Source organism: Lygodium microphyllum, chromosome 19 (assembly GCF_053477565.2).
Source record: "Lygodium microphyllum isolate KBCC chromosome 19, Lygodium_microphyllum_v1.1.10, whole genome shotgun sequence".
Classification (NCBI taxonomy): Eukaryota; Viridiplantae; Streptophyta; class Polypodiopsida; order Schizaeales; family Lygodiaceae; genus Lygodium; species Lygodium microphyllum.
The window spans coordinates 90,446,685-90,468,162 of NC_141153.1; the positions used below are offsets into that span (position 1 = coordinate 90,446,685).

The 21,478-nt window shown below is 49.1% G+C and overlaps 1 protein-coding gene across 2 annotated transcripts in view; it reads right to left on the minus strand.

Annotated features, from left to right (window-relative positions):
- Positions 1 to 21,478, minus strand: part of LOC148020139 (protein GAMETE EXPRESSED 2-like) — a 303,365-nt gene that overhangs the window by 146,621 nt on the left and 135,266 nt on the right. For both annotated transcript variants that reach the window (XM_087700423.1, XM_087700424.1), the window contains exon 12: positions 10,772 to 10,992. In XM_087700423.1, coding sequence (XP_087556549.1) covers positions 10,772 to 10,992 — 221 coding nt within the window. The remainder of the gene's footprint in view (positions 1 to 10,771; positions 10,993 to 21,478) is intronic.

Below are 21,478 nucleotides of genomic sequence, written 5' to 3' on the forward strand. Positions count from 1 at the left end.
TCACGATAGCCCAAATCACCCCCCCCCCCCCCCAGATCCCCCTTCCTACGTAATTTGCTTTGTGTGTGGCAAGGCCTCCGTAAGGCCTAATTTAGAGCCCCCCAGGCTGCCAAGAGGAGATAGCCGCCAACCGGTGATATGGAATGCCCAGGTCAGAGATCGAGAGGGGATACAGATTGGTGAGTGCCCCCACATCAAGTGGGCTGGCTAGGAGGCCGGCCCGGGCACGTACCATCAAGAAATGGCAGAAGGTGTACAGGATGATGGACAAGGGGGTATTGCAATGAGCATCTGGTTTGCCAGAGAGGAGTGGAGCTGAGGAGAAGGGAGACAAACGCAGCTATACCTCAGGAGTGGCTTGCCCCCCCCGAGACAAGAGCCGGTAGAGCCCGCGGAGGTATGGGCCACCAAGTTTTCACCAGCAGGTATCCTCCTACAGGTGGTAGGTAGAGTGGGAGACGCCCCACAAGGGACTTTCTTCACCGTACAGGACGGGGGGGCGTCTGGCTCTTGACAAAGGGTAGCAAGATGAGGGGATAGTTGTCCTTCCATGGAGGAGGATTCGGGTGGTTGGCCTTCAGGGGAAGTCATGGTAGCTAGACCCGTATGTCCTCTAGAAGGAGCTCAGGGAGTGGTGCCTCTGGATTCGAGATAGCAGGCCACTTGATGAATTGGAGTGGGATCCGAGAGAATGGCTATGGCCGGCCACTGCGGTCACCAAGAAGCCACCGAGGTTCTTGGAGTACACAGCCAAGATCGGCAGACACGTACTGATGCAGGAGGACATGAATTGGGTGCTGTCGCACAGCAAGCACTGGGCGGAACACAACATCACGGAGGCTTTCTGACGGACCTTCTGGCGCCACCTATGGGATAGCTAGAGGCCGAGAAGGGTATCATATTTCCTATGGCTGGTGGCACATGAAGGCCTGGCAGTGGGAAGTTGGTTAGCCCATAAGCAAAAGAAGGGAGGTTATAAACGCTGCACACAACAACCTCTAGAGTCCCCAAAGCACTGCCTTTGGTCGTGTGAGGCAGCGCAACTCGTGTGGAGAGGAGCATGCCGCATCCTCCGCCGTATAGCACCCAGCCTTGGATATATCTCATGGGGAGCTTTCTGCTAGCAAGCAGTCAACTAGGGCCGTCACCTTCTGTATGAGGCTGGGATGCGGGACACGATATTCATTATAGAGGCAGGGTCGTGCGTAGCGGTCTGTCTAAAGGCACTACCCATCCGCCAGGTACTGGAGCCCACAGTAGACTGCTCTGAGGTATGGGAGATCATTGGGAGTCTTACTGGGGCATATCTGGAAGGCGCAGTATCAGAAGGTTTTTGGCGGGGAGGGTCTTTCAGTACAATCGACTTTAGCACAGTTCTGGACCTCCATCATCCACTCCCTCTGCGGTCGATGGGATCAGGTGCAGGGTGAGTCTCAAGCTTGGGAGGAGCTCCGATCTCATTTCAGGTGCACTTGGGGCCGCCAGGACCTATTTTTCGCGATGCACGCAGGCAACACCAGATGGCAATATAACCCCTCTCCATGGCTTCTTGCCCCCATCCCCCCTAGACCGCCCTGAGAGGCTTGTATTCTTGATATATTTGTGACTCTGATTAGCTCCAGCTAGTCTGTTGAGCATGAGCACTTCCTTGTATTCAGGTTTTTTCTAAAGTAATATAATTAGCCACACTTTACTTGCAAAAAAGTGCGACAACATTGAAGCAGACCTATTGAAACAATGACAATGTAAGGATGGTTTTATAGCTCTCCAACTCACCCCAATCATCCTAATCCATATCTTGGAGCTTTATACTATTGGTTTTCAACAGCCTAACTTGCTTCTTTGAACTAGTACCTGCAATATCTGCATCTTCTAGAAGGTGAAATTTGTGCCATCAACCTTTTTAATATTGAAAATAGCACTATTATTTCAAAGAACCATATACCAATGCAAAATCCAAGACAATGAACTATTGTAGACTGCAAATCAGCCCCCAAAACTCAGCCAAAACAAGGGCAAAACAAGAGTAAATACCAAAGTATAGAGTTATCCACCAACTAAAAGCAATATACTGCCAAAGTACAATGTCTCCTCTCCAGGGGAAGGCTAAAAATTGTAGTTACAACAAGGTTGAAGTAAAGACAACAATATATGCAATGTACTTCCACATCATTCGCATGTTATATCTGTTCTCTCAACACCTGTCACGTCGCAATCTCCCCCCCGCTCCGTCTAATCGCGCCTGCCCCTCAGATCAATCGGCCCCCCCCCCCCCCGCTCCGTCTGATTGCTCCCTCCCACTTTGCCTGATCGTGCCTGCCCCCAGATCGTTCGCGCCATCATCTCAGCGGCCATTTCATCAGCTCGCCCCCTCCCCCTACGCTGAGTCCCCCCCGCCCCGACGGTTTGCAACTGTCCGCCCCGCCTAGCCGTTTCCCCCCCTCCCCCCGCCATATCCACCCCCGCCCGCCTTGCTATCTCCCTGCCCCCGAGCCACCCTCTGATCCAGACTCCCCCCCCCCCCCCCCCCCCCCCGGCGCGCTGCCTCCATCCACGATCTCAGCTCCATCCGCGGAGGCCAACACCCCCCCACCACGGCCAAAAACAGCAACTCCCCCCCCCCCCCATCGCCATTGCTCCCCCCACCCTCTAGTTGTTCCCTCTATCTGTAGCAACTTCCCCCCCTCAGGTAGCACCGCAACGTGATTGGTATTCTCTTAGAAGGGACACACAATGGAAACCTCTGGTCAGACGCCGGCGCACTCAGTGAGTGCCCCCCAATCAAACACCTTGCGCGTCGTCCTCTCTGAGGAGAAGCTCTTAGCTGTCCGAGCTAAGGAGTTGAAGCTAAAGGAAACAGCGATTTATGGTCAAGTGGTACGACATTCCCCAGCCAAGGCCCAGCTTCGGGACTGGCTTCACTCCATGCTGAGCATCTGCACAGCACAGATCGTGGAGGCGTTCCTAATGGGCCAAGGAATCTTCATGGTCCAGCTCAATTCGGCAAACGCAACTCGCGAGTTACTTGCCAGTTCACTATATGCGTCCACGAAGGGGGTCATATACATGGTCCCTTGGTACAGTGTCTTTACTGTGGAGGCATTTGCACTCCACAACAGGTTTCTTTGGCACCCAGTCACCCTTCTCTTCCCCGGCCTGGCAATAGAGTATTGCCAGCTGATGGAAGACTTTGGATGGCTCTTCGGCACTATCCTTCCCGCGTCTTTCGCGGATGCAGTGACAACAGCAAGAGTCCCAAAGGTACAGGTGGCAGTGAAAGAGATCAAAAATATCCCACAGTTCCTAGAGATTGAGGCCGGCGAGCACTCCTTTAGGCAGCAGGTCATTGTGACGGGGCAGCCAAGGCAATGCCTGCGCTGCCATGACTTTGGGCACTAGGCAACTGAGTGTACGTGCTTCGGTGCGAGGGCGGCCCCGCCTACAAGCCAACAGGTGGATGCGGACGGTTTCACACAAGTACAGAGACGATAGAGGGGGAGACGACAGGAGGGGCCGCAAGGAACTCCTCAGACATAGCCACCGTAGAGCGATGGAGAGCGAGCGTCCCCCCCCCCCCCCCCCGGGGCAGATGCGTCCCCCCCCTCCTTGCCCCGCCCGACAGGTCCACAGATCTCCACATCCACCCCCCACAGAGGCATTTCAGGCCACATCGCCTAAGGGCCCATAGCCCTCAGCCCCTCCCTCGACCGTTGCATTCACCCCCCCCCCCCCCCCCACCATCACCCCCACCCTCCCTCCCCTGATATCCACCTAGTTAAGGCGACCCCTCCCCCTCCCATCCCCGTTTCCCCCACAGGAGAGAAGGAGCCCCAGACGCCGACATCTTCTACCATCGGATTCCCAGTCCCTCCTACCCCCCTCACACAACCACCAGCTCATCTACCCATGCCGCATACCACACATACCTGAGACAGGCGCAGCTGCTACCGTAGGAGTTTTTTCATAGTGGGCCATGGTCTTATTTGAGAGTTGTGGAGTGCGGAGTCTTCCCACAACTCCTAGAGGTGGGACTCTTTGTGCTACGCAAGGCTAGGAGCGGCAAGGTCCATCTACTAGCACCACTAAATGGACCAAATTACACCTTCTTCTGTCAGACCTCTCACACAGGATGATGGAAGACAACTCATGAAGAGGAGGTGAAGAGCCAGGTGGCAGACCACACCTCCCAGTGGATGGGAGAAGGGGGCTTGACACTCTTCTCCCAGCAAGGGCCACACTCTGCATGATGGACATCAATTGGTGGGTAGGGGCCGAGGTTCCTCATCTGAGCATTATCTCTCGAGCCCCCCCGCAGTGGAGAGCGCTAGCAGATGTGATTGAGTGGCCCTTGGCATAGGCGGCCCGTTTCTACCAATGTATGGAGTCTCGTCTCTCAGCTTGGTTGTTTGATGCCTTAGTGGTACCACCAGGCACATCCATCACCCCCATGGTACGTCCGAGGGATACCATGGGGGAATGGAGTTCACCATCTAGGCCAGCAACGAAGCGCATCTACATGCCTCATAGCTCTTCTTCTTCGTCTCCAGCATCCACGCCGAACAGATGTCTGTTCGGTCAGATCTCCCCATGAGTTTACACCTTGCATCTTGGAACGTGAATAGCCTCCACTATAGTGGGGCATGCGGCTCCAGGAAGTCGATTGTTCAGCAGGAGCTACAGTCTGCCCTTGCTGGTCAGATCCACATCTTACTTCTACAGGAGTACAAGCTCACCCCCATCCAGGTTCAGAGGGTAGGGAAGGTTCTCCCGGGCAGCTCGCACACCTGCTAGGAATACGCCATCGGTGCCCACAGCAGGAGCAGAGGCCTATGCACCTCTTTTGGCCCGAGTCTCACCGCCTGTGTACGAGACCATGGGATGATAGTGGTAGGGAGGATTCTATGGATCAGACTAGATATTGGGGACTCATGCCTTGAATTCCTCAATGTCTATGCTCCTACTGAGGTTAGGGCACGCAGTAGGTTCTAGGTGGAGATTGCGGATGGACTCCCACAAGTGGACTCTTGGATCATTGGTCAACAACCTGGAGGCTTTAGAGGACTAGCAGCGCAGAGGCAGAAACTACCAGGGCATGATCGGGGAGGAGCGAGAGGCATGGGAGGCCTTCCTACTGGCAGTAGGAGCACGTGCCTGGAGAGATCCTGCCTTCCACAAGAGGGAGAGATCACTGCACTTCTCATGGGGATACAGGCGGCTAGGTGGTGTCTTGCTAGAGCGGTTAGACAGGTTTTATGTGGGAGAGTGGGGATGCTCTCGCGAAGGTCAGATTGGGCAATTGGCGGGCACCATGCTGTCCGATCATCCTCCAGTATCTGCCCTTGAGACACGATCCTGTCAGATCCCTGACTTGATCTATAGGAGGGAGCAGGTGATGAGACAGATTGAGGAGATTTGGACTAGGGAGTGGGGCAGGAGGGACCGCAGAGGAGGTTGCAGAAGTCCTAGCTGAGTCAAGCAGCATTTGCCAAGAGGCGGCCATACAAGCCAGGCAGTAGAGGTGGGAGGAGGAGAGAGCACTTCCGCGGGACCTTTCAGCCACGCAAACATTATTACAGTAGGCACCAAGGGATCCCACCCTTCAAGCGTAGGAGGTGCGCACGCGAGCTACCATTATTGGCCTTGAGGACAGGCGCTCGGAATTTTCCTTCCGCGCCTCAGCAGCTTTCTGGGCACAGAAAGGGGACACAATGTGCAACGAGTTTTTCCAATTGCACCAACCTCGCACCTCAAGAGTGCAAATATGCACCCTTCGAGATCAGTATGGGAGGACTCGTTCTAGCCCAGACGATCACCTTATTGTCAGTGGCCTACAAGGCACTAGCAAAGATGATTGGTAAGCAATTATGCCCAGTGCTTCCAGACATTATCCATGACACACAGATAGGTAGGCTTTGTCCAGGATAGGAGCATCCTCAACAATGTATTCACCTTCTTTGAGGCGACAGAGTGGGCCCAGCACAATGGACAAAGAATGGTTGTACTACTCTTGGATTTAGAGAAAGCTTATGAAAGGATGGACTGGGATTTCCTAAAGCGCACCATGGTGAGGTTGGGTTTTCCCCAGGCTTGGATTTGCGAGGTCTTCGCACTTTACAGATCGGCCACAACCAGGGTTCTCATAGGAGGTAGGCGGGGGGAGGAGTTTCAACTTGAGAGATTGGTCCGGCAGGGTTGCCCCCTCGCCCCGTACCTATTCCTACTCTTTGTAGAGGCGATGTCCCACTTCCTCAGGTCTCAGGTGAGCGGACTACACGGGCTCCGCCTTCCCATGAGGGAGGAGAGTGAGCTGCTAGACTCAAAGTATGCAGATGATACAACACTCTACATTGAGGACGATGTGTTGATACTAGAGAGAGTGAGGCTGGCTCTTGAGGTGTCCTGTTCTGCAACGGAAGCAAAAATCAACTGGCGGAAGTCGGTTTGGTTTTCTCAGACCCGGACTCTAGCACTAAGTGGGGAGTCCACTTGGGATTCAGATGGGTGAGCATAGGGCAGACCGTCCATTATCTAGGGTTCTAGCTGGAACTCGACATCACTCCTGCCCAGCAGTTTCTTCCAATCCTCAGCTCTATTCAGTGGAAGCTGTCCTACTGGAGCATGGCTCGCCTCTCACTAGCAAGCCAAGCCTGGTGGTTAACTAGGTCCTCCTAGGTGACAGCTTGGTACATCGCCTCATGTTGATGTTTCTTGTCATCCTACAACCATCATATGGCATCGTTCAGAGGGAGGGCTCGCGATCATAGACCTAGAGTATCAGAGTATGGCCCTCTTGGGTAAGCTAGTCGTCTATGGTCTCCCACCAAGAGGGCAGACTTGAAAGGTACTACAGCAAGAGGGTCTTCAGGAGTGCAGACTGAGGCTCGGTGGTGAGTGGAGACCATCCCTAAGATGGATCTTCACATCAGCCCAAATCACCCCCCCCCCCCCACATCACCTTTCCTACGCAGCTTGCTCCAAGTGTGGCAGGGCCTCCGTAAAGCCCTGATACAAAGTCCCCCAAGCTGCCAGGAGGAAATAGACCATCAACCGGTGATCTTGAACCCCTAGGTCAAAGATCAAGATGGGGCTCAGATTGGCAAGCGGCCCCACATCCAGTAGGCTGGGTGGGAGGCTCGCTCGGCTGGTACCATAAGGACATGGCAGCAGAGGTATACAGGTTGGCAGACGAGAAGGTATTGCAGCGAGCATCAGGCTGCCAGAGAGGAGTGGAGCTGAGGAGAAGGAAGATAGATGCAGCAATTCCTCAGGACTGGCTTGCCCCCGAAATATGAGAGCCGATAGAGCTCGAGGAGGTATGGGCCGCCAGAATTCCTCCAACAGGCATTCCCCTCCACATGGCAGGGAGAGTGGGCAGCGCTCCACCTAGGACCTTCTTCACCGTACAGGAGGGGGGGCATCTAGCTCTTGACAGGGGGCAACAGGATGAGGGGATCAATGTCCTCGCATGGAGGAGGATCCGAGTGATTGGCCTACAGCGGAAGACATGGCAACTGGACCCCTTTGTCTTCTGGGACGAGTTCAAGGAGTGGCGCCTTTGGATCTGGGAGAGCAAGCCACTTGATGAGCTAGAGTGGGATCCACGGGAGTAGCTATAGCAGCCACTGCTGTCGCTAAGAAGCCACCGAGACTCTTGGAGTACACTCCTAGGATTGACAGACACATACTAATATAGGAGAATATGGATTGGGCGCCGTCGCGTAGCAGGCACTGGACGGAGCATGGCATCACGAAGTCTTTCCGACAATCCTTCTGGACCCACCTATGGGATAGCTAGAGACTGAGGAGGGTATGTAAGCGCTTCACACAATAGCCTTTGCAAACCCCAGAACACTACCTTTGGTCGTACGAGGTGGCGCAACTAGTATGGAGAGGAGCAAGCCGCATCCTACGCCGCATGGCTCCCAGCCTGGGATGCATCTCCTGGGGAACTTTCTGTTGGCATGCAGTCAGCCAAGGCCGTCACCTTCTGTATGAGGCCGGGATGCAGGACACGATATTCATTATCGAGGCACGGTCGTGTGCAGTGGTCGATTTGGAGGCTCTACCCATCCGCCAGGTACTGGAGCCCACAGCAGAGCGCTCTGAAGTATAGGAGATCATAGGGAATCTACTGGATGGCATATCTGGAAGGCGCGGTGTCACGAGGTTTTTAGCGGAGAGAGACTTTCAATACATGCAACCTTGGCAGAGCTCTAGACAACCATCATCCACTCCCTCCACGGACGATAGGATCAAGTGCAAGACGAGTCCAAGGCTTGTCAGGATCTTCGCTATCATTTCATGCGCACTTGAAGTGGCCAGGACCTGTTTTTCGAGATGCAAGCAAGCAGCCCCAAATGGCGTTACACCCCCCCTCCATGGCTTCTTGGCCCCTATCCCCCCTAGACCGCCCTGGGAGGCTTGTACATTTGATATATTTGCGAATCTGCATCGGCTCCAGTTAGTCTATTGAGCATGAGGACTTCCTTGTATTCAAAGATCTTGCTCTTGAAATAATATAATTAGCCACTCTTTATTTGCAAAAAAAAAGACAACAATATATGTCAATCCAACTATGAGCAAATAGCCAAGAAAGCAAGCTTCTATTGCCAGGGATATCCGAGTAGCAACCCAAATACAAAGAATGTAATAGCAGTGACTAAGCATAGGCAACTGGTACCAAAGACTATCAGGAACTCAAAGTGCTAGTAAACCATACATCCCATAAGCATATACATCATTGAAAAACTTCTGACAAAGTTATGAAACAATGTCCAAAGCATATGAAATCAAATCAGCCCACAAGCAAAGGTAACTGCATCCAATAGCATACAAGAGAGCATATACATGAACCGACAGTCCCACTATCTCAAAAAACCAAGCTCTGCCAAGTAAACACAAGTCTCCCACTGTAAGCGAATCCAAAATGTAAAGTGAGCAAGTAAAGCTCAAGATATATATATCAAAGCATCCAAGAACCCAAGCGCATCACAAATACATCCAAGAGAATAAGTACCCAATAAAGCTTCAATACCCATAAGTATGCATGGAAGCTCTCAAAGCAACTTTAGCAAAGCCCAAGTACATCAAATGTAGCTCAAATCCAAGTACCAAAGCATATCATAATCATATCCAAGCTCATACATCAATACTAGACATCACGGCACACATACAACATACCCGAAATACTATGTAGACACAATAGGCATTCAAAGCATGAAGCTCACTCTTATATACTTGCTGTCCAAACTGTTATAACAGCAATAAACCTTTGCAAAACTGAACTAATCAATCTCTAAAAATTCCAAGTAGCATCCCAAAGTATAACTATACCATCCGGGCACGAAACTAGCATCCTCAAAGCATCAAATATGCATCATGGAATTTACTATTTGTTGTTCAAACTAAAACTGTTTTTTTCTGTGTAAAACAAAGAACAAAAAACCTACACAAAATCAACTCTATGAGTGCTTGGATCTGTAGCTCTCGTCACGTTTTTCATTTCTAGCTATAGAGCACATGAATCTGATATCGTATGCAAAAGTTATGACCAAAATACGAAAGTGTTGTCAAGCTGCCATAGCTATCCATGACCTTTGCAGCATGCTCTGTATCTACTTAAAATGGATAGAATGATTGCTTCTCAGCTCAATAAGACCTGAACAAGGCTCATCTAAGCCATATGAATTTTCTCAACAAGCCGAGAGCAAGTTAAAACAAGCCAAGAGAAGGGAAGACTCAATGCATACCTCGGGAGGAAGAAACAATGGCTACCATGAAACCTTGAGCTGAAGCTTCTTCATGGGCTGAAGCAAATGATGGATGAAGCTCCTCAAATACCCACTTTGATAATACCAATTGAAAAGTAAAGCCCGAGTGGAAGCACACAAGTGGAAGCAAGAGCAAAGTAAGAGCTATGGCAGATGGAGCAAGAGAGCAAGAGAGAGACGCCGTATATGAGAAACAATGTGTGACCGGCCTTCCCTTATTCAATGCCTATGGAACTACCCAAGATCCCAACAGGTTTGGAGGAGAGATCTCAGGATAGTACTCTATTGCACAGTGGAGTCTGTGGTGGCGACATGGGCGTTGTACCTTGGTCACAAATAGAGGGACGTTCAGAGAAGCACTTCTTTTCTTATCATTGGACAGCATCTAAGCAAGATCCCTACCCCAGACTACTTGCAAACATAGTGGACTCGGAGACATTGTCATAGATGGGAGCTAACCCACACTCTCCATGGGAGATGGGAGATGATGCAAGGCATCTCTAAGAGGATGAGGAAGAAAAGAGAGGGTTTCCTGCAGATTTGGGATTTCCCTCTACTTTGTATTTACCTCAAGGAGGGGTTTTCTTTGAGGTGTTATTTGGGGGGGGTAGTTGGTTGTTGCCAAGAGAAACCAATGATCCAGGAAAGAAAAAGAAAACCTAAATATCTTGGATTTTGACTTTCAACAGCACACATATAGACCAGGGAGCTCTCCACAAACATAGTTTCAATTTCAAAAACATATGTCATTTATGAGTTGAGGGATAGCAAGTCATGGAGTGTATAGGACCACATTAACAAATTACTCTTTCTAAACATCTTCATGCCTTATAGGAATTTTTTGGAAGAAAAACAGATGCAACCATAGCACATTCAGTAACTTGTACAAGACCACAAAAGCAGTATTTGGTGACTCAGCACATACTTCCATAGCTTTTATAGCCTTCAATACTTGAAACCAGATTAGATCCTAACTGAACAAGCTGATCCTGAAAACTCACTTTTTCAAGAACATAGTCCTCCCTTCACATGCATTAAAATTTCCAGGAGTGGAAATAATCTGTGGGGGATGCTTCACAACGTCTACAGTCACAAGGGCAGTATCACTGTGTTTTGCAGGATCTCGTACTCTGTAGGTAAATGTATCTTTCCCAATAAATCCCCTAAGAGGGATATACACCAAAAAGCCTCCTCTCAAAATTGCAACACCATAAATTGGTTGCTGTACAGATTGCACAACAAGAGCTAAGTCAAATCAGGAACTTTTTGGTGCTTAATATAGTTGAGAAATTGAGTGACTTTTCCTTCAAAAGAACACTACTGAATCAAACGCCAGGACTTGAGATTATGAGTCTTATATAGGTTTCATATATTCATACACCAATGGTCCCTCTGTTCAGTACTTTGTTCATAGTTATTGCATATACCTGCACAATGTGTATTGCTGCTTATTTTTCCCAAGGGAAGAGAAATAAGCAGGGTCCCCTACTCATTCCTTTGCTCATACTCATTGCACAATGTGCACAAGCTGTGCTGCTCCTGCCCGGTTTTGTACTTGAAATTATGCTATCCTCTTTCTCTCTTCTTTATTAATAACACCTCGGAAAGAATCCCAATTGTAAAATACAAAATGCAAAAAAGCCCTGTAAGTATGCCAGGCCAATCTAGTGGACTGTAATGCTAAATGATACATGACTCTAAGTGATGGAAAGTCCACAGTCACATGTGTGCATACAAGCATCCTAGAGAGACCCTGTAGTCGGAGAAAGAAATGAGAGTATTTGGCCAAACTGGAGACAAAGATATTCCAATTGTTTTTGGGACAGGACAGCAAGAGGTCATGGAAGATATTTCAGGAGAGACAATTTGAGACCCCGATCATAGCGATTGAGGCATGCTACAACTATGCAAAGAATCTATGCAATGTACAAGGTCAGCCTCCCTTGCAAAAGGGCACCATCCATAGCTTCTTTCTGCTTGGTAGATGTAGGTAGCTATGTGGGTTTTGTCATTGGGGATCATCTCTCAATCAACTCTCCCTTGCCGAAGACAAAGATCACTCTCGCTCCAAGGAGGTTTAGGTGAATGCATTCATCTATATAGTCAATCCGACACTTTAATTTAAACTTGAGTGATTGTCCTAGTAGGATATCCTGATCCACATTTTCTCAATTGGGAACCAGTGACGGCTGGCTCACTTGATAAAATTGTATGGACCCAAACCTTCATCAATGAGAATATCTCCTAGGACTTTCTTTGTAGCTATGAGCTGTAGTCAAAGATAGGCTTGTGGTACAACAATTTCTTCATCATCATCCAAGTTTCTCATCACAACAACTCTTACTCTAACGGGGGCAGTGATAGAAGCAAATCCTAGATTGCAACATGGGAGGGCACAAGATCATGATGGCGGAGTTGGGAACATTTTATACATGCATGTGAGATTCTTGCTCCTTTCTTGATCACACTTAATCGTAGTTGCATTCATACTACCTACAGAATAGTTTGTTCCATATGGTTCGTACCATACAATACAATACATATCCATACCAATTCGTACCAAAAAACAAGCTATTTTTTGGCTATGAAGACTGGACCATACAATATCTTCCAACTTCCAAGCAATATCTTCCAACTTCCAAGCCTTATGTTTATTATCATAATTTCAAGCCTCTCTCACTCTCTCTCTCCCAACTTCCAAGATGAATATGCAATTCCAAGCCTCTCTCTCTCTTTTTTTCGTAAAAGGTAATTGTATTAATTACGAAAAAATGTACAAGTTTAGATAATTACAAGATACACGATGGCTCTAAGCCATCGTGAGTAAATCTCTCTCTCTCTTTCTAAAGCACTAAACTACAAAAGAGTTACAAAAAGTCATGGCAACGACGCAAAGGAAATTGCCATATGCCACGGAAGTAAGTCCTCCCGGAGGAGTAAGTCAGAGTGCCGAATGAGATCTATCTGCCAATGCAAGAGGCCTTTAAGCCTAGCAATATGTCCCTGAACATTATAGGCTAAATCAAAAAGAAAAGCATTCCGAAGGATCCAATTGTGCCAACAGCCCTACTATCTAAGAAAGTGAAACAAGATCTTCATATGCGACTGAGCCGGTGTGGGGTATTTGGGCCGCGCAAAAACCCAATCAAAAGGGCTTAGCGAGAAACCAACCACTGCTCACCAAACTGCCGACAAGAGTGACCAGATTTTCTTAGCAAGAGGGCAAGAAATAAATCTATGGCGGGCCGATTCCACACTGGTGGTGCAAAAGAAACAATTGCCATTGGAGATTGGACGCTTGAAAGAGGCTGAAGCAAGAGGAAGACCACCGATCATCACCCTCCAAAGAAAGACCTTGCATTTGAAAGGTGTGCTAGCATATGAGTTTCGGCATCCAAAATAGCCCCACCACCCATGCGTTTGGGAGTACATGCCTGCGACCAAGAGATCCATGAAATACCTACATGTAAGGAGTCCTTCTTCCATAACATGAAATGAATGCACTGAGTAAGAGCATTCAATGTAGTAGTAGTCCAAGGCAACAATGGCAAGAAATATGTGAGCATTGGCAATATAATTGTCTAAGCCACTTTGAGGCGAACATGGAAAAGCCAAGCCTGTGACTTCCAATACAGAAACTTAGCTGTCAGTTTCTGTGAAATCCACTCTAGTAGTTGCTTCGGCCGAACATCAACACCCAAAGGGTACCCAAGATGCCTGACAATGGAACCACGGGGAACAACCATTCCCTGCCAGTCCAATGACTGCAAATCTGACTCCGTGCAACTGAGAATGGCAAATTTCAAAGCATTGATATGAAGACCAGAAGCGTGACCAAAGAGAGTCCAAACATCTAATGCTTTGCGAAGATTATCCTTATCCGCACACAAAATCATAAAGCTGTCATCAACCAAGGATTGACTAATGAAGTGCTGTCCAAAAGGAAGAGACAATCCAGCCAACTCAGTAGAAGCTACCATCTGAGATAACATCGAGAGAACCGGATGAGTCGCAAGGGCAAAAAAGAGAGGACTCAAAGAGCAACCCTGTCTCACAGAGCGTGCAAGGACAAAAGGCTCGGTAACACCACCATTCAGCATAACTCGCGAAGAAGCCGCAACACTAATGGTGTAAATCAAACGAGCCATCCGAGTACCAAAGCCCATAGTAGACATAAGGTCTGCAATGAAGGACCAGTCTAAATAATCAAAAGCCTTTTCCAGGTCCAATTGAATCAATACCACCTCCTGATTAGAGTGCCTTGCATAGTCAATAGCCAATTGCACATTCAAGACATTATGCAAAATGTTTCGGCCCTTAATGAAACCATATTGAAGAGGATGTACAATGGCAGGAAGATGCTTACGAAGCCGATTCGAGCCTCTCTCTCTCTCTCTCTTTTTCGTAAAAGGTAATTGTATTAATTACGAAAAAAAGGTACAAGTTTACATGATTCAAGCGTCTCTCTCTCTCTTTTTTTTTTTTCGTAAAAGGTAATTGTATTAATTACGAAAAAAAATACAAGATAACTTGATTACAAGATACATGACGCCAATCCAGGCCATCATGTGAAGAGGGGCTAAGTGCTACAAGTTACAAAGTTATGGCAAGGGGGCAGATGAAATTGCCATAAGCCAGGGACGGAAGTCCTCCCTAGAGAGCAAATCAGAATGCCGGAGAAGATCCAACTGCCAATACAAAAGGCCCTTAAGCCTCACAATATGTCGCTGAACATTATAGGCGGAGTCAAAAAGAAAAGCATTCCTAATGGTCCAGTTATGCCAACAGCCCCAATATCGAAGAAAATGATACATGAGTTTCATATGTGGCTGTGCAGGAGTGGGGTATTTGGGCTGCCCGAAAACCCAATCAAATGGGCGCAGGGTGAATCCAACCGCTCCTTGCCAAATAGCCGACAAAAAGAACCAGATTTTTTTTGCGACAGGGCAAGAAATAAATCTGTGACGGGCCGATTCCACGGCAGTGGTGCAAAAGAAACAGTTGCCATTGGAGATTCGTCGCTTGGAAAGAGCCGACGCAAGCGGGAGACCACCAATCATCACTCTCCAAAGAAATACTTTACATTTGAAGGGGGTCTTGTTCAACCAGCCCTCCATCACAGTTGCTCTCCACCAGGACCGGGATTTTCGTAAGCCCCATAAAGCATTGGCTTTGGTAACTAACCATTGTTGATCTTTGATCAGAATATGATAAACTTGATTAGCAGAAGCTTTGCTTAAAGGCAGCCGGCCTTGTAGGTTCCAATCCTGCCAGGGATGATCTGAAGCAAGGGCAGGAAAGGGTTGTCTGCTCTGGAGCATCCGCAAAAGCTGTTCCCATAAAGGCCTATATCCCCGCGGAATCCTGTAAAGCCTCCTGGCTGTACGAAAAGATATAAGCACATTACGACTAGCAAGGGTGGCATCCGCGACCGAAGACAAGCCTAAACGAGCCATCCGGTTGAATTGTGGTCTAAGCTCATTTTTGCCTTCCCATACAAGTAAACGCGAGACTGCCAATAATTCCAATTGAAAAGAATTCGTAGTCAAGCGATCCTCCGCTGGATGCCACTGAGCCTTTAGAAGGACCCGTTTCCAGGAACATACCAAATGATTGAGCAGCGACGAGGAAGAACTGGAGAACCTTGAATCAGCATTAAGAACATGCCACCAAGAAGTCCGGATTTGGGTATTGCCCTGTAGAAGCCCATGGCTCTCAAGGAAATAGCGGGCTATATCAACCCATGGATGATGATCCAAGCACATGGCGCGAAAGAGAGACCAACGGAGTGCCTGCATGTGAGTTTGGACATCTAAAATAGCTCCGCCACCCATGCGTTTAGGGGTGCAGGCATGCGACCAAGAAATCCAGGAAATACCTGCATGCAATGAGTCCTTCTTCCATAGCATGAAGCGAATAGACTGAGTAAGAACATTGAGAGTCGTAGCAGTCCAGGGCAACAATGGCAAAAAATATGTCAACATTGGCAACATAATTGTCTGGGCCACTTTGAGACGAATATGGAAGGGCCAGGCTTGAGATTTCCAATACATAAACTTGGCCATCATTTTCTGAGAAATCCACTGCAGAAGCTGCTTTGGTGGAACGTCGACACCCAAAGGGTACCCAAGGTGCCTGACAATGGAGCCACGAGGAACAACCAGACCCTGCCAGTCCAAGGACTGCAAATCCGACTCCGTGCAGCTGAGAATGGCTGATTTGAGCGCATTGATGCGAAGGCCAGAGGCTTGGCCAAAAATGCCCCACACATCCAATGCGCGCTTGAGGTTGTCCTTGTCCGCCCGCAAAATCATAAAAGTATCATCCGCCAGGGATTGGCTAATGAAGTGCTGGCCTGAAGGAAGCGACAGACCGGCCAACTGAGAAGAGGCTACCATATGGGATAACATGGAAAGAACTGGATGTGTCGCGAGGGCAAAGAATAGCGGGCTCAAAGGGCATCCTTGCCTGACTGAGCGGGCAAGTACAAATGGCTCAGTAACACCACCGTTCAGCATGACTCGCGAAGACGCCGCAGTGCTAATGGTGTAGATTAGACGAGACATCCTGGGACCAAAGCCCATAGCCGACATAAGTTCAGCAACGAAAGACCAATCCAGATAGTCAAAAGCCTTTTCCAGGTCCAATTGAATGAGTACTACCTCCTGGTTAGAATGCCTTGCATAATCAATAGCTAGTTGAGCATTCAATACATTGTGCAGAATATTTCGGCCCTTAATGAAACCATACTGTAGAGGATGCACAATGGCCGGGAGATGCTTATGAAGCCGATTCGCCATTATTTTGGAAAAGATTTTGTACATTGAACCCATCAAGGAAATGGGGCGCCACTGTGTCAATGTAGATGGCGAAGGAACTTTTGGAAGCAGTTTAATAAGGCCTTCTTTCCATGAGGCAGGCATGATCCCGGTTTGCCATACCTGCTGAAACAAGGCCTGCAATGGTTTCGCCAGTTGGGTAGCAAAAGCTTCAAAGAACTCATTGGTGAGACCATCCCAACCCGGGCTTTTATCCTTGGGCAAATGTAACAAGACGTCCATAACCTCTGCCTCACAAATATCGGACTCCATAACAGCTTGCATGTCCTGCGGTAGCTGATTACGGACCAGGTCATAAAAATCCGAACGGGCCTGAGTGATTTGATCTAAAGGTGGAGAAGTGGTGCCGAGAAGATCACGGAAATAAGTCCTGCACATCTGCACAATAGTCTGCGGATCCATGATAAGGTGACCTTCTGCATCCTCGAGTCTGGTCATATTCTCCCTGGCAGGAGAGGCGTGAAGAGCTCGAAAGAATTTATGGGTTTGACATGCATTATCTTGCAACGTCTCTGTCAGATGTTGCAGTTTGGCCTGCTGATATGATTTCAATTGGAATTCTTTAAGAAGATCCGCCACTCGCATGGCCAGTGCGAGCAGAAATGCATCATCCGGAGTGTCCACCAGCAGAGAACGAACCAAAGCCAGCATGTCCTCGGCTGCCTTGCGACGCTGCCGACAAAGAGAGGCATGGTGGATCCCATACTGCCGAGCAACCCGCTGCACATTAGAGAGCAATCGTTCGAATGACGCAGTGCCCTGAGAAGAGAAGTCGAAGAGAAATCTGTCAATCAATTGCTGCATATAGCCCTGAAAGATGGCATGCTTCAGGTAAGACGAATTGAAACGCAAAGGGAGTCTCTCCAGAAATTGCTTGAACGGGGCAATGGGTTGTGCAAGCAGCTCAAGCTGCAGAGGGAAATGGTCCGACAGGGCATATTGCTGCAATACTTTTATTTCGAGCAGCTCAGGAAGGAAATCATCATTCTGCATGATATATATACGATCCAATCTTGACCATGTTGTTGCATGCTGGGCAGAATGGAAAGTAAACCCTGGAGCGGACGGGTGTAGCCAGGACCAGAGATCTTGCTTGAGGACGTCAAGAGCCAACGCCTGCCACATACGACTTTCCGGCGTATCCATCACCGAATGCTCTGATGTGGACTGGGAGGAATCCACACACATATTGAAATCCCCCATGAAGAAGCCCCGTCTACCAAGTGACAAGGAGGCCTGCAAAGTTTGCCAAAGCGCCCGACGAGATAAGGAATCATTCGGAGCATAGAGGCCAAGTAGCCATAAGATTTCCCCTTCGAATATAATTTCAATCACCAAAAAACGGCCATGAACATCATTTTTAATCAGAACAGGCTGATATTTGTCATGGACAATCATAAGCACACCCGAGTAATGCATGGCCTGTGACCCAGCATAAAACAATCTAAAGCCATGGCAATCTATCACTTTTCCGGCTTCATCATGACTCTTGTGCTCAACAGCGCACAGGACATCCCACTGATTTTCATGCAACACAGTCCACATAGCATGTTGCTTGTGTCGAGAACAAATTCCACGCACATTCCACGTGACGATTTTCATGTATACTCAAAACAAAATCAGGTACGAGGCACTGCTTGCCTCGATTTGACTTTGTCAGCGAGAATGTCCAGGACTCCCTCGTCCAAGAAATCTGCCAACACTGCAAAAGAGTTCTGCGGACCAGATTTGGAAGTAGACGGCATATCTGCTGGCTTTTGGATGGAACGGGGATAACGACGGTCCCACGGGGTAATGACATTACCTCTGGTATCAAATGCCAGCTTAGCAGAAGGACCCTTTGAACGATCCAAGGACATTTTCCTGGCGGGCTGATGACGGGGGGCAGAGGAAACCATAGCAGGAGCCGAGCGCTCAGAAGACTGCATTTCCTTCCTTCGCATGTATGTACGCATGGAATCTTGTGATGTAATAGGCACATTGTTCTCCATGGCCGCAACAACCCTGTTGCCTTTTTTTGCACGGACTTCCACCCAATCAGTGGCGCTAGAATCCAGACCCGCAACCTGTTGTTTACCTTTGGCCAAAGCTTGAGGCTGATGGGTAGCATCCAGCGATGGGGCATCGCACACCATCTCTTCCATGGGCGGCACAGCATGGCCATCATGGGAAGTGTGTTGCTGTTCCGGGCACTCGGCCATAAAGTGCCCCAACTGTCCACAGGAGAAGCAGTGCCCTGCAAAATTGCCCCATTTCAAACGAAAGTGTAATGGGTGCATGCCAGGGCAATTGAGGCGTAACCAGGCAGGCCTTTTTCTTGTAGTGTCCCATAGCATACACAAGCGGTTGCGATTCACAGCCCGGAGACTGGGAGGGACCAGAACAGTGCCCACAACGGCCATGGCATCCTTCAATAGCGGCCAAAAAACACCCGGACAGTTTTCCACCTCGACCCAGACCGGGCATTCACGTTGCAGCAGACGCTGAAAATCTGCCATTGGACGCCAGGGAACCACATGAACCAACCGGCGTTCAAAAAACAAAGGCAATTTAGACAGGAGAGCAGCACGGTGCGTCTCTGATTTCAACAGGACCTCAAAAAAACCCCTGGAGCCAACAAAAATCTCTTCAACACAGTCCCCTTGTAGCAGATGTTGCAACCACTGGCGAATACGGGAAAGCAACGGGATTCGACCAGTGAAGAAAAGTATCACTGCGCGATCATAAAATACCGAAAAAGAGAGTAGGACAGTTTTTGGATCCACGGTGGCGTCCAGCACATCGTCAGGTGCAGAGTCAGAAAATGCTTCCTGATTATGTTGAACATAATCGCCAAGCAAAGTGTTTGCAAATTCCAGCAAGTGTTCCCAGTCCACTTCCTGAGAGTCCACCGAATCCGAGGCAACCTGGGCATAGGACCGATCCTGAGAAACGTCTATCTCTTCCGAAGCATGCTTGGTACGTTTACCCGCAGGCTGGATGTCAGGACCAGAGGGCATCTCTTCGTTGCACGGAACCATATCCTCAGGGTCCTCCGCATCGGAATCCGGGCCCAGTGCTGCCACTGTTTGATCTATGAAGTCTAGATCCAAACCAGCCATCGTATATGATGATTTGATCTCGAAGGAGGACTGGCCCTCTGTTTTGCCGGCTCACTCGCTTTCCCTTTTTTCTGCCTCCGTGCAGGGGCAGACAGGCGAGGCACAGGCCGGGCGGTCTCCACAGCAAGACGGGACAGGCTGGGCTGCCGGGCAGGGGTCCGTCAGCAGTGTCCGGGAACAGGGCACGCTGGCGGCGCCAGGAGCAGGGCGACTGTTGAACTTAGGGTTTTTGGTGGAATAGACAAGGGCGTGAAACCTGATGCAGAGCCTACCAGAGCGACACGCACTGCTGCCGCAGAGAGAAAGCTGCGGACGGATGCCAGCGGCCGATTCCAGCCGCAGACGGAACCTGCGTGATGGCAGGACAGGACCTGCGGGACGTGCAGGCGGGCGACTGGCGGGACGTGCAGGCGGGCGTCAGGCGAGGGCGACGGACGTGATGGCAGGCGAGGGCGACGGGCGGGACGTGCAGGCGGGCGTCAGGCTGGACCTGCAGGCGAGCGCGTCAGGCAAGGGCGACGAGCGGGAGCCTCTCTCTCTCTCTCTCATCACATCTCTCTCTCTCTCTCTCTCTCTCTCTCTCTCTCTCTCTCTCTCTCATAATGGGTAATTATATTAATTACAAAAAAAATACATGATAACAAGATTACAAAGTGCATGCCCCATGCCATCATATGTGAACCAGATACAACAGATTTAGTAATCAAAAAAGACTAGAATGTGAGAGGCACCCCGCGACCAAACAAACTCAAGAGATCAAGATTTTGCCATGTGGGCCTGTGCCTTTGCTGCTAAAGTCTTGAGCACACCATCTTTAAAGAAATACCCCAGCACCACAAAGGGGTTGGGCCTCCGATGTTCGACCTGTGAGGATGAAGGCACATCTACAATGTGAGAGGTGGAACCTAGGTATTGGCGATCCCATGGAGTGATAGCATCAAAAGCTAGCTAGGCTGGAGGGTCACAAGCGCGTTGTGCTTGCTTTCGCTCGTTGGAGGAATATCGATCTGTCTCCTTGTGGACCACGCACGCAAGGCGACTGGTTCAAGTGTTGTTGTTATGGTTGCTCTTTGGAGGTCAAAAGGTCTTTGACAGGAGCAAGGACTCAGATAAATGGGGTGCATTAGATGATTTATCTCGGCGATGCGAGTAAGTGCGGAGGGGATCATGCGAAGCAAAAGGGTCGCTAAATGCTTTGGGCATAGAAGTATTCTTTGCTTTTCCCTTATTGCACATCCATCCCTATGTTTCAAGATCTATAGAAGGGGGTGATTGCTTGCCTTTGGATGGCCTACTCGGCATTTGCTACTCTGCAAAAGGCTAAAGTGTGTTTTGGACCTTGTCCATGGGCGGATCTGCAAAGTTATTCTTTCTATCTGGGCATTCAGCCATGAAGTGACCCAATTGGCCATAGGAGAAGCAATGGCCGGCAAAGGTACCCCACTTGAGCCAAAACCAAAGAGGTCGAATACCAATACAATGTAAGTATAACCATTTGGGTATTTTTCTAATGGTGTTCCATAGCATACACAATCTATTCTAATTTGTTGCCTTCAAGCTTGGGGGCACCAACACATGACCCAGGCATTGGAAGTCCACCATTGGATTCAATGAAACAACATGTATCAACTGCTTATCAAAGAAAAGAGCTTGCTGATGGAGAAGAAAATCCCCTGCAAAAGTAGAGAGGAGCACAGCCTCATAAAAACCACATGGATCCGAAATATCTCCTTGACACAATCACTCTGAAGAAGAGATGTGAGAGATG